This window comes from Periophthalmus magnuspinnatus, chromosome 21, assembly GCF_009829125.3.
Source record: "Periophthalmus magnuspinnatus isolate fPerMag1 chromosome 21, fPerMag1.2.pri, whole genome shotgun sequence".
Taxonomy (NCBI): domain Eukaryota; kingdom Metazoa; phylum Chordata; class Actinopteri; order Gobiiformes; family Gobiidae; genus Periophthalmus; species Periophthalmus magnuspinnatus.
Window position 1 is genome coordinate 19,451,591 of NC_047146.1, and position 12,915 is coordinate 19,464,505.

Below are 12,915 nucleotides of genomic sequence, written 5' to 3' on the forward strand. Positions count from 1 at the left end.
GAGATAGATATCCATAGAGACAAGCAGGTGGCAGACCCTTCACCAGAAAAGTCACATAACTTAAGGTACACTTTATTGTCCCTGTAGGGAAATGTATCCTCTTCATTTGACTCATCCTTCAGTGTCACTGGGGCAGCCTTTCAGGAGCAGTGGGACTCATCTTCCATCTAGTCTTGGTCAGGACCTTAGCTGAAGGATTGAACCTATTGTGCATGATTTGTGTCGATGGGGGAAATCGGAGTGCCCAGAGGAAACCCTCCCAGACACAGGGAGAACATGCAAACTCCACACAGAAAGGCCTGGGCAACACAGTTATTGACCCCGAAACCTTCAGGTGTAAGTGCTAGCCACTCAGTCACTGTGCACCTTTAAGCCTTGGTGATTCCATACATTTGGAAGACCACACTCCAGTCGTTAATAAGCAGCAGGAGAAGGCTCTGTTAAAAATGAGCAGAGTTGCAGTAAAAATGAAGAACCCAGATGTGGCAGTTGGGGAAAATGTTGTGGTTGGATGAATATATGGGAGAATAGAGACTGATAGAAATGATCAGGTTAAACATTTGGGAATTTTTCTTTCGGATCTTGCTTCTGAAAATAATAATCATAATTATAAAATGGACACAAAACTACTGTCTCGTGTCTAGAGGTGGAATGTAAATCATCTACAAGAAAATATGTACTGAATTTTTAAATGTAATAATACAAATAGTAGATAAAAAACAAAAACATTGACTTTTGGTGTGACATATCTGCACTTTTTAGTTTAGTTTAAAAGGTTTAAATTCATTTTTTGTGCAAAAACTGAATCTCAACTAAGCCCTTTAGAGCAACGTTTCAACACATTTCAGTTGGATTGTCACAATGTCTGGTTGTTATTATGTGGATAAATTCTGACCCCATTTGAGAGAAACATCAGCACCTTCATTAACTGTCATTCAGTGTTTCGACCAGACCATGGACTCACCGACTTTATAGTGCACGCAGCCCTCCAGGTCGCCCACCGTGGTCCAGCCCTGCTTCTTCTCCACCTCGGGGTCGTTGTGGAGGATCTTGTTCCTCAACCACGACAGGTAGTACACACGCAGCTTGTTCTTCTTACCTGGCAACACAAAAACACACAATGCTCACAGTCTGCATTCAGCTCTACATGTAGTCCTGTTTTTGTTTTTTTTTTAGAGCTGATTAATGAACAGTAATGATGTACATTTAATGCACATTTCACATATTTTACTTATTTCTTAGAGCTGATGGTCCTGTTTAGGTGTGTAATTTTCAACAAAAAAGAACTTGTTTATGAGCACAAATCATCTTCACTAGTTTCTAGTCAGCTCTTTCTGTTTAGATTGTGTTAAAATAATGATTAGATTAAAGTCTAATAGAGCTACTGACAGAACAAAGCCCACAGTTATCATCACACCCTCAGAGAATGTCCACTGAGGGAGGACATGTTTTCTGATAATCTGTAACTTTTCTGAAACACTTTTTGAGGGGAAAACAGCAGACAGCTATCACAATGGAAGACATATCCTCAGCTATCAGCCAATAGTGCATCTGGAAATATTCAAATCCCGAATATTTCCAGATGCTTATAAAAAAAAACAACATAGTTTTTTATGGGCTTATGTTTTTTTGAGACTCATATTGTGCGTCTGTACCATGGCTGTATTATAAAATCTCTACACTGTACCTGTCTTTCACATCAACTTTACTAACATAATAAAACACACTATTTTTACTCATTGGCAAATGTAACAAACATGTAAACAACAACCATTTGTGTGCACTATCTACAAATGTCAAAATTCATGTTTTTTTCTTGCTGTCCTATTAAACTGAATTGGGCAGAATGTTCATATCAGTACTAGGCTGTGTGTGCAACAATTACAAACACATCTATTGTATTCTGGGAAAAATATAATATGTTTTACAGAAGACAAATTTGTCCTCTATATTTGACCACTCCAGTGCCAAACAGTCAGCCTGTCAGGTGCAGTGCAGTGCCTGGAAATCTTTGGGAAGGTTGATGGTCATGAGTACCTGCCTGCAGGATTAGCCTACTATGCACTTTTTTCTATGGGGACATGAACCCCTTTAACCTCTACGTATAGACATGTATTGAATATTAAATTCTGTCATGGGTGAAAATACTTGATCACTCAGTATAGGGGGTACTCAGTACATTCAGCAGAACTCTTGGTATGCGCCCACAGAACTGCCAAACATGCAGTTATTATCCAAAGAGTTACCTACAGCATATGTTAGGGCTCAACCTATATCTAATTTTAATTTTTCAGACAAGCATTGCAATTCAAAAATTGCAGACTTTGCGATCGGCTCATCTCATCCATTCCAACTGCAATTTCGATTTGATTGCAATTAATCTTGCAGCCCTAGTGTACAATTAGTATATCTACCCGTTCCTCCCATGTTCCCCTTCTCTACCCTCTCTCCCCCTCCTCCCCTCGCATGTCACAACAGCTACAGCGGTCGGAGAGTGTTGGGACACCAGCCGGAGACGTCATGGTTGTGCGTGTTTGCCGTGTGTGTGAGAGAGAGAAGCAATGGGTGTGATGTCACCTGTGTAAAGCGTGTCATGGAAAATGCCCAGTAAACTCCACAGCAATAGACACATTACCATGGCAACATACAACGGCATGTTAAGAAATGCCTGTCTAATGTCAATATCAACTTTGCATCATCACTATTTAGGATTTATTTAGAAAAGGAAGAGCTGCTGAGCTTTGCATTTTGCAGATGCCTACAGCAATATTACCTGATATATAGTAGTAGTAGTAGTAGTAGTAGTAGTAGTAGTAGTAGTAGTAGTAGTACCTGATATAGTAACAAGGACATTGAGCCCCTCTAACACGTCCATCTGTTGGAAGCGCCGGCGGTTGATCAGAGGGTATACTTTGCCCTGTCCACTGCGGTCCAGCAGCATGAGCCCACTCTCTGTACCCACCAGCAGGTTCACCCCTGCCACAGAGACAGACGCAGACAAAAGTGGTCAGCAGTGACAGGAGCAGTTTAGAAGACACAGGAGTAGACAACAGCAGTCAGCAGCGACAGGAGCAGTCAGAAGAGACAGGAGCAGATGGGGTAGTCAGCACAGACAGGAGCAGGAAAATGTGCATTCAAATGCATTTTGTAACATATTCTGTTACATGGTCAACTCAGAGTACTGTATTCTGAATACTTTAACGTTAGTTTTACATTTATTTATCACTGAGTAGAGAAGGAAAAATCACATATGTACTCACCACAACAGTTTTCTTTCTCACTAATTACGTACAATTTGAAGTATCAGAGTAAATACAGTTTTTTTAAACAATATGTTTCATCTGCCTGATCATAACAATACCTAAATAGAAGTGAGAGAAAGAAGTGAGAAATATTATCTTAAGGTAAATTTGAGTAAACCCCTTTGGCTTCCTCTGAGAGTGAGTCTGGTGCTGTGACACTGATGCTCCCTGCTGGCTGATAGCTGACTGTGCGTGTGCGAGTACGTGAGAGCAGCTACAGTGACAGTGTGAGGGGCTTTCTCAGGTGATGCACACATATGTTTCATGTTCCTTCCTCTTTCATACTTCCTCCTCCACCAAACAAAGACATGTCCCAACACTATAGGGCAAATGTATAGCATACTTTTTTGCTGATGAATTCTGTGTTTTTTCAGTGCTGGTGTTTGGATAGCTCGGACAGGCCTGTAACTACATCTATGTTTCATGTTTCATCAGTATTTCTCAATATTGTGTACAATTGTGTTTCTGAATGATAATAAATTAGGACTGTTACCATAGCAAATATATCTATTTTCATTCAGAAATTGGGAAATTATTTTCCAATGTTTTTCCATTACAACAACAATTTAAAACAAAATATTGTTTTTTCTGAATAGAGAAAAGTCTTCAAAGTTTAATATAACAGGAAGCTGACACCTGGTATTCACACCTTATGTTTAGGAGAGTTGTTGTTTTGCTTTTCTTTTTTTTTTAATTCTATGACTTAATCTGTTTTAAAGGAGGAATTGGGGGTAACTCTGGACTGCAAAAGAGAATTCAACTCTGTCAACTGGACAAAATGTATTTGTACTGAAGAAGCCTCTTGGATGAGCGGCAAAACATATTCAGTTCAAAAGGTTTGTCCAGTTGGAACCTTCCTATAAAAACGCAGGACATGATGGCCAAGTTACTTATGTTATAAATTTGTGTTTCAGTTCAAGACAATTATCCAATCAGAACGCACATGAGTCTAACATTTGGGTTGCCAGTTTCAATGCTGAAATCAATGCTAAATCTAAAAGGACTCTCTCTGATCTGAATGGGCTCTACCTAAACCCCAGCACCTGCAGACAATCACTAATCAGTGCTAGTGCAGCCTCTGCAGCTCAGTGAGTGAATCCTGAAGGTTCTGAGCTAAGAAAAAACTTGTATATGTTCTCTATCTGCAGAATAAGGCACTGGTGACCACTTGTGATTCTAGTAAATTTTTTAACTGCATGAATCCTGCACAGTAAGAGTGAAGGCTACATACAGTTCCTTTGTATAAGTGATATAATATATATCATTTGCATAAGTGTTATATTATATTTTTAGCTGTCCTGCTGTACTCTTGGCCTTACCCCACAGCGCGGCACACAGGATCTCCGAGTTGAACCTCTTCTTGTACTTCCTGATCTCGGGCGTGTCACTTTGGGGACGGGTGTTCACTGGGTTCACGTTGACCACGGAGCCTTTGCGTGATGCATCGGCCCTTAGTGCCTCTGCTAGCCGCGCATCATTAGCATAGCCTAGGACGTCAAAGGGAAGGGCTTAGGAGGGACATGAAGGAAGCAGGACACAGTGGGGAGGATGGGGTTAAATGGTCAAAATTAGAATCATGCAATACGGAAATCAAATGTAAAAAAAAAAAAAAATGAAATATTGTAAATAATAATACAAGTACAAGACATAAATAACTGAAATCATGTAACTTGTCTGGTGAGGGTTCAGTCACGGCAGTTTCCATGGAGATGAAATTGCTTTGCCTAGAATGCTCCAAAGTATGGTATTTAAATGATCTGTTCTATTCAATTTCAGGTGTTTTATTGCTCAAAAATACCCTGAAAAACATGCCTTGAAAAACATGCATTATCATGGGGAGCAGGATTCCCTCTCCACAGATCTGACCTATAAATATAGTCTGTGGGGGCTCCCTCTTGCCTCCATGAAAATATACATTTACATACAGTTTTAATGCCCTACTGTGTAACATTCCAGGCAAAGCAATAACATCTCCGTGGTGACAAGCAGGCGGCATATCCTTCACCAGAACTTAGTAGTACTTTTGTCTATCTTAAAAAAACAAATAAAAAAAAATATGCCAAACTAAGTTACCATCTGGTGGGGGGATGCTACAGAAAGAAAAAAAGACAGTACAGTGTACAAACACAACCTCAAAAGTGAAAGAAAAGTTTAAAAAGCTGTACAATGAAAATATTAAAATTATGTTTTAACTTAAATGTGGTCATTTATTCGGGAAATATCACATTATGTTTACTTTTTTCTGTTAACACCAAAACATAATGTAAAAAAATATACCACTTTATAATAACTAGTCTCTATTACTGGGTCTCAGATGACATCACAAAATTCTATATGTTAATTATAAGTATTTAAATGATGTTTAACACTCAAACCCTACATATTTAGGCTGGGTTCTTCTTTGAAACAGAAAACACTGTGTTCCACCTTGTGATATCATAGTAACACAGGAAGGGCTCCACTGTGTTTTAAACTCCCTACACCTTCAGTTGAATCATTTGGATGAGTTTAGCATCGGGATTACCAATCTCTATTGAACTAAAAGGTAGCTGTCATGCAGGTACTACTCCATGACATCACAAGGTGGACCCAAGAATTTTGAGCTTTGGCGATGTAGTCAAACATGTGTGAAAGAAACAAAACTTCTGTAATATAGGTCCCTTAATAAAGGAGAGGCAGCTAAAATGAATATTGGCAAAAAAAAACCCCAACAAATTTCTGTCTAGTCTAGTCTAGTAGAAATGATCAGGTTCAGCATGTTTTTATTTACCTTTTGGATATTTTATATCAAAGTACAATGTAAACAATAGGGAAATCTGGGAGTATGACATCATCACATTCAAGAATCTGAAAACCACCAATTCAACCAAAAAACATGAAAGAGTCATACCGACATTATTGAGGGCGCTGCCAGTAGAAGGCGACACCTGCAGCAGCCTGGGGTCGATGAAGGGCGTGAAGGAGGAGGAGGACTTGTGTTTCTGCATGTTGTGACTGGACTGGCTCTGAGCAAGACATTTGACACTTTTAATACACAATACCATTCACCATGATTATGGAAAGTATATGCGGACAAAATGATTCCATGCAAACAAAACAGATGCCCAACTTAAAACTACAGAGATGGAGATGTCAAATAACCAGGGTCAAACGTATGGGTCATAAACAAAAGGTAGAGTGAATATAACGGGATCATACTTGCCACTGTGCTCCTATCTGCTATGTGGAGCTAAACTTAAGACATTTAAATGTTTAGTCATATAGTTTTTCAAATATAATAATTTAATCATATGTTACTGAAGTATTACATTCAAAAGTATCTTGTGCTTGCTGGACTTGTTTGCTGAATGTATATCCAGTGCTTACAGTGCTGATGACGACCACCAGAGGGGAGTATTTACACGTGTTACAATGTAATCTAGTTATTCATACTGTGCCCAAAATCACTGCTTGTTCATAATGCTAAACAACAGGAAATACATGCATTTGTTATCATCATTTGTTAAATTTATAATTGGTATAATTTTATGACAGTGCAATGCCCTTTGAGTATAAATAATCTATAAAAACATTAAATGATGTAAAGTTTACCCCCCATGTAACTTTTCTGATGGGGGTACAGCACCTGCTTGTCTCCATGGAGATGTCATTGCATTGCCAGGAACTCAAAGTTGCACTTATTGATACTTTGCAGCTGATGTTATCAACATCCCCTGAGGATGTGATGCTAACTGGGGGCATTACTCAGTCTAAAGCTCTGTTACTCAAGTTAAAACTTTAATCTGAGCTTTTTGTTAACACAATTTTGCCATAAAGAACTGACTTAGCTGAAACTACAAGTCCCTCAAACAATATTACAGTAACCAGCTAGCTAGCATTAGCCAACAGTTTTTCAGTTAGCCACTCTCACCATTTTTGTTGAAAATCAAGCTACTAAACAGAACCATGGCCATGTGACCATACTGATCACAGGCTCATAAAAGTTTCCATTTTTTGCAGTGTTTGTTAATGTATGCTTTGTATCTCCATGGTAACTGTTGAACATTCTGCCATATACATAAAGATAGGACCCCCCGAGCGTGATGTCACTGCAAAGTATCAATTTATTTAGTAAGTAAGCAATGTAATTTTGCACCCTGTCAAATTAAAGGACTAGTATTTTGTAATCATTTTAAAATAACCAAATGTGTCGCCAGCAGAAGGCGCAGTGAGTTTGGATACATATATACCCTTTAAAGAGTAAACAAATACATTCTACATTAATGGAGGCAACTGGAGGCAAATATGAATTATGAATTGAAACATGTGATTTCTATGAGTAACCCGGAGAAAAAGGTTTGGGTTTGGTTAATTAAAACCACTCAGATAGGCCACGTCAGTGATCTCAGACCCCACTTTTAAAAAATTTACAGTCACTGCAAATTATTCTTTTTTGTGAACCTTAAGTAGTACGGTATTTTTTTTCCATCCTTAGTCATAGAAAGCAAACAAACTGACAATTCTTTATAAAAAATGTTGCTTGTTTTCTAAAATAAATAGTTATTCCAATATGATAAAAGTCTGTCACTTGTAATGCACAGTCTCTCAAAGGGCTACACTGTTATTCATTATTCATTCACTGATGGTAAGTTACTACTACTTGTAGCCACAGTTGCCCTAGGGCAGACGGATGGATGGAAGAGAGGCTGGCAATCTCACTCACACACCGCCACTCAAATTAGGCAGGGTGGATTAAGTGTCTTGCCTAAGGACACAATAATAGAACATCAGAGTCAGAGTGGGAATTTATCCTCTGACCTTCAGGTTGGAGGATGAGTGCTCTAACCACTGAGCCAATGTCAGCCACCACATTTTGCCTCCAGTTACCTCCATTATGGAATTTGGAATATTCTGATGACAACATTTTAAAAGGTCTATCTCCGCTTTACATGTTCTACACCAGTGAGGGCCCGGGACATACCTCCTGCAGCATGGCCATCTTTTCCAGTGGGCTCATGGGGCTGTGGGGGGGCGTGTGTGGGGATGTGAGGGGGGACACTTGGGGACGGGGCGGGCTGGAGAGAGGGGGCGACTGCTGGCTCTGCTGGAGGAGGTCCGGCAGCAGATGCAGACGACTCCTGTCTGGGCCAGGGTGGGAGGCATGGGTGGGGTGGGGGTTGGGCTGCTGGTGCTGTTGGTGGTAGTGATGTGGGTGTGGGGGGCTGGGCGTGACGTGGTTTAACCCTGATGGAGGGCTCTGTTGCTGGGCTGGAGCACCACGCGTACGCCACCCTGCGCTCTGGAAGTAGAGAGACGGGTACAGGGCGATGGGTCTACTGCACGTGTGCCTGAGGAGCTCCGGGGAGGGGAAAGTGTTAGCTACAGCAGGGCGAGCGCTAACGTGGCTAATCTACAGGCCACAGCCACACAGGAGGGTTAGTCCAGAGAGAAGAAGGTTAGAGCAAGTTTGTGAAATCATGGGGTTAGTATTAGTGCCTCTCAGCAAGAGGGTCCCATGTTTGATCCCCGTGTCTTTCTGTGTGGAGTTTGCATGTTCTACTTGTGTATATTCCTTTGTAATTTAGTCTCATTAATAGTACAGTATGTAACTTTCTGGAGCTGGCACATCACCTGCATGATTCCACAGAAACACAACATTAAAACCGCACTTCGGAACATTCTCCATAGAGATAGATGCATTTTATGCCCTACTGTGGAACATTATAGCCAAACAAACAAAATTTCCATTTTATTTTAGGATATTTCTGGCCTAAAAAGTTACATACTGTGACTTTAACCTAAATCAAAAGTCAAATACTCCAGCTAGGTACTCCTACACCTATCCCAAGGTTCCCCAGCACATTAACAGGATTAGGGCAGTAAAAATAAATAAATCTAATTAATACTGAAAAGTAGTATTGATTCTAGATACTCATTTGTACTCAAAGCAGTGCTACAGTGACAACAAAAATATATTACAATTATTATTATTATTATTAAATTAAAATTCTTATAAATTATATCAAAATCTCATTTTATCTCATACAGTCATTCCTACCTTTCATTTACCTAATCTTGTGTATTGTTGTGTGGAAATTATGCCTCATTCCACCCCCCAATGAATTGTCTATACCATTGTCAGAAGCAGTAGGACAATACGGTGAAATTAAATGAAAATTAAAAAAAAATACATTTTATTTTTCTGAGTACCTAGCTAAAGGATTAATTTACATGCATGCGTGATTTTTGGAGAGAACAAGCCAACTCCATAGAAAAGGGCCCCACAGACATTAGGAACTGAACCCACAGCTGTCTTGTGTTGTGCCACCATGCAAACAAGTAATGTCAAAAGTAAGGCCTATTTTATGTGTTCATTGTATCGTAACTGAGTTCCTGTATAATTCAGCACTGAGCGCAAAACCTGGAAGCAACTTGTTATGAAAGAAGAACAAAACAGTGAGGGAATGAACAGAACATGAAGAAGGAGAACATACGGAGAACTCAAAGGTGATGGCATGTGGTACAAATGGTTCAATCTGGTTGAAACTGATATGGTTGGGTTTGGTCAGGTTTGGTTTGGTCTAGTTAGGTTTGGTTCTGTGTTCTCTGGTTGGTTTTGGTTGGTTGGGTAAGGTCTTGTTGTGTCTGGTTGAGTCTGGTTGGGTCTGCTTGTGTTGGGTCAGGTTAGTTTTGTCTGGGTCTGGTTAGATCTGGTTGGATCTGCCTTGGTTAGGTTTGATTAGGTCTGGTCGGGTGTGGTTAGGTCTGGTTGGGTTTGGTTGGGTCTGTTCTGGTTACTTTGGTTGGTTGGCTGAGTCTGACTGGGTCAAGTTTGGGTTTGGTTGGTTCCGGTTAGTTCTTGGTTGTACCTGCCGGACGATCAGGGTGCTGTCTTTACTGGGAGTGGACCCAGCATCACCCTCCCCTTCGTCACGAACCACCATGGTCTTCACTGACGCGGCCTCTCCATTACTCAGCCTAGCGGAATGGAGAAAACAATCAAATATCACTTGAAGGATGATTGACAGGGAGCCTATGGAGGGAGCTATTCTATGGGGTCCCTTTTGTTAGTATTTATTAGAAATCCTGCTATGGTGTTTTGGATTAGCAGGAGGCAATAGTTGATTCTTGAAGCAAGGACGAAGTTCTAAGTTAACTTTTCAGCATCAGTTTTAGACAGCGTGTTCCTAAAGGCTCTTCCTCCCTAATCCAACTTCCCCCTAGTATCACTAAAATTTCAAACTCAAATTCCAATACCACAGTGATAATAAAAATAAATAAATGCTTTTTTGTATTACTTTTTGTATTTTATCTGTGTAATCCCTCAGCCATCCAGGTAGGTTCCATAGTGGAGCAATGTATGTTCCAAGGTGAGTTCATCTTTATTGCAAATGAAAAATTGAGCTTTTATAGATCTATGTATGCATATTAATATAAGTCTTGGTCAAAAATAATTGCATGGTTTCTAAAGGTAAACTGGTGGGATCAGGGATATCATCTAGGGACAAAGACACTGTAAAATGAACATGTATCCCTGAGGTTGTTGTGTCCTATATAATAACTCCTGTTTTGTTGGAGTTTAACAAACGTTTATTTATTTGTATTTATTTATTGGAATCAAGCAGTCTGCGGTTGGGGAAGGATGTTTATATGAATGTAAGTAGTAAAATGATTAGCAATAGCCAATATATGTTAATTAGTATTAACTAGGGCAAGGCATTTCCCAGACCAGACAAGACACGAGATTGACAGGACAATTTTGACAAAATATACAATAATTAAATAGTGCAGTTCAATTCATAATTTTGACCAAACAATTTATTCTTTCATGTTTTTTCTGTCAATGCTTTATGGAAGTACAATTTTACAAGAAATTAACCTGCTGTTTGTCAAAGCAAAAAAAATCTTACAAAATATGTATTCAAATGTGTGTCACGTGTTAATGTATGGAGTGAAGTATTCATTTTGAGATTTTTTTTCCAGGGAAATCTTTAACATAGTGGCTGGTGGTACAGAGTGATGTATGAGGACTTGCTTTGCTTTGCTGTCCTCTGGCCCAGACGTAGACTCCTCCCCGGCCTCCTGGTCCACCTCTTCGTCCTCCTCGTCCTCACTAGTGTCTGAGTCTTCGCTGGAGGAGGAGTAGTCCGTAACCTTGTTTGGAGGACGCACGTCATCTGCAGCGCGAAGCTCTTTGGCCAGAGCTGTGAGATCCTGAAGGAGAGACACAGACCGATCACAGGGCATGTAGTGTGGCATGAGGATGAATAGTACTCTCCTGGTCTGGTTTAGTAAAGCCACGAGAGAAGCAGGAGATAGGGAGCTGCAGGAGGAACAGGTTAGAGGAGCAGCCAATGCGAAGCAATAGTGCAATTAGGTTCATTAGGTCTCCACATGTAAATTATCAATGAGAAGCAAGTCTGAAGTCTATACTGGGGGAAACGTAGACAAAGGAAAGAACAAAAGTTCAGCCAAAAGAGAGTGTTCTAAGCTATAGAAAGTATAGAAAAGACAATTTGTATCATCATAACAATTTTTTTCATTCTAAATGTATAGTTGGAAAAAGTCATGCAGTCACAGTTTTAGCTAATACAAACTAACTGCACAGAGGATCCAACTTCACAATAAAATGTTTACATATTAATTATATTTACAGCATGAGAAAATGTGCACTTAGGTCTTTTTATTTTGGAAAATAAAAAGTAAAAGATTATCAGATCATTATCAGATATTATAATCTTTTACTTTATACTATTACTACTACCACTACTGCTATTCTTTTAGTACTACTACTACTACTACTACTATGATACTGAATAAGCAAAAAAATTGACATTGAATGTTTAATGAATAAATTGGTTATTTCAGTGACTGATACAAAAACTATGCATACACGAATCAAATTGGCTTCACTTTTGTGCTCTTTGTCCACGTTTCACAGTTTGATGTGAGAAGAAAGCATGAGGTCTTCAGATTCTGTCAGAGGTTAGTGCGTAAACAAACCAGTTATGAATCACTCTGTAAAGATGAAAAATCATTAGTTCTTTGGAGCAGAGAAGAGGCCACATTCTGTTAGTGAAAACCCCTGCAGCCAAAGCACCACACGCTAATGCTATTCCGCTACCCGACAGACTCTAAAGCAAACAGGCTAGCAGCTACGTGCTAGTCCAATCTAGCTTGAGTCTATCTGGCTCTCACCGCCGGTTTGCCAGGCCTGTGCACGTCCCTCCTCTCCTCTGTTTTTTTCCCAGCATGCTCTGCTCTCAGGAGGGGAGAGCCTTCGGATTTGGATGAGGCTGAGAAAGTCAAGGGGCAGAGGTCAGAGAGAAAGAAAACTGCTTGGTGCAGCAAGTTTTATTTATTTATAAGAAATGGTTTAAAATAAAAAGTACCATTGCTAAACCAGAGAGGCTACGCCAGAGTAAGGATTTTTGAGGAAATAATAGCCTAATATTAAGGGTTTCCAAAATGCTGGGCTACTACTTCCAAAGAGTTGACTCAAAACAAACCACGTAGATTTTTATGATTTAGCCCAGACATGGTTATTATTATCATGAATGCACCTCATATTAATGCTGATAATTTTATACACATTTAATTGATTTATAATTATCTAGGCAATAGGGGACAATAC

The 12,915-nt window shown here is 39.7% G+C and overlaps 1 protein-coding gene across 7 annotated transcripts in view; it reads right to left on the reverse strand.

Annotated features, from left to right (window-relative positions):
• The window catches only part of map4k4 (mitogen-activated protein kinase kinase kinase kinase 4), an 80,065-nt gene that overhangs the window by 5,700 nt on the left and 61,450 nt on the right, over positions 1-12,915 (reverse strand). For 2 of the 7 annotated variants that reach the window (XM_055230781.1, XM_055230780.1), the window contains 8 exons: positions 12,480-12,577; positions 11,317-11,495; positions 10,151-10,259; positions 8,263-8,580; positions 6,193-6,307; positions 4,622-4,810; positions 2,833-2,976; positions 965-1,099 (listed from right to left, as the gene is read on the reverse strand). In XM_055230781.1, coding sequence (XP_055086756.1) covers positions 965-1,099; positions 2,833-2,976; positions 4,622-4,810; positions 6,193-6,307; positions 8,263-8,580; positions 10,151-10,259; positions 11,317-11,495; positions 12,480-12,577 — 1,287 coding nt within the window. The remainder of the gene's footprint in view (positions 1-964; positions 1,100-2,832; positions 2,977-4,621; positions 4,811-6,192; positions 6,308-8,262; positions 8,581-10,150; positions 10,260-11,316; positions 11,496-12,479; positions 12,578-12,915) is intronic. The other 5 variants (XM_055230784.1, XM_055230779.1, XM_055230782.1 and 2 more) reach the window with 3 other exon arrangements.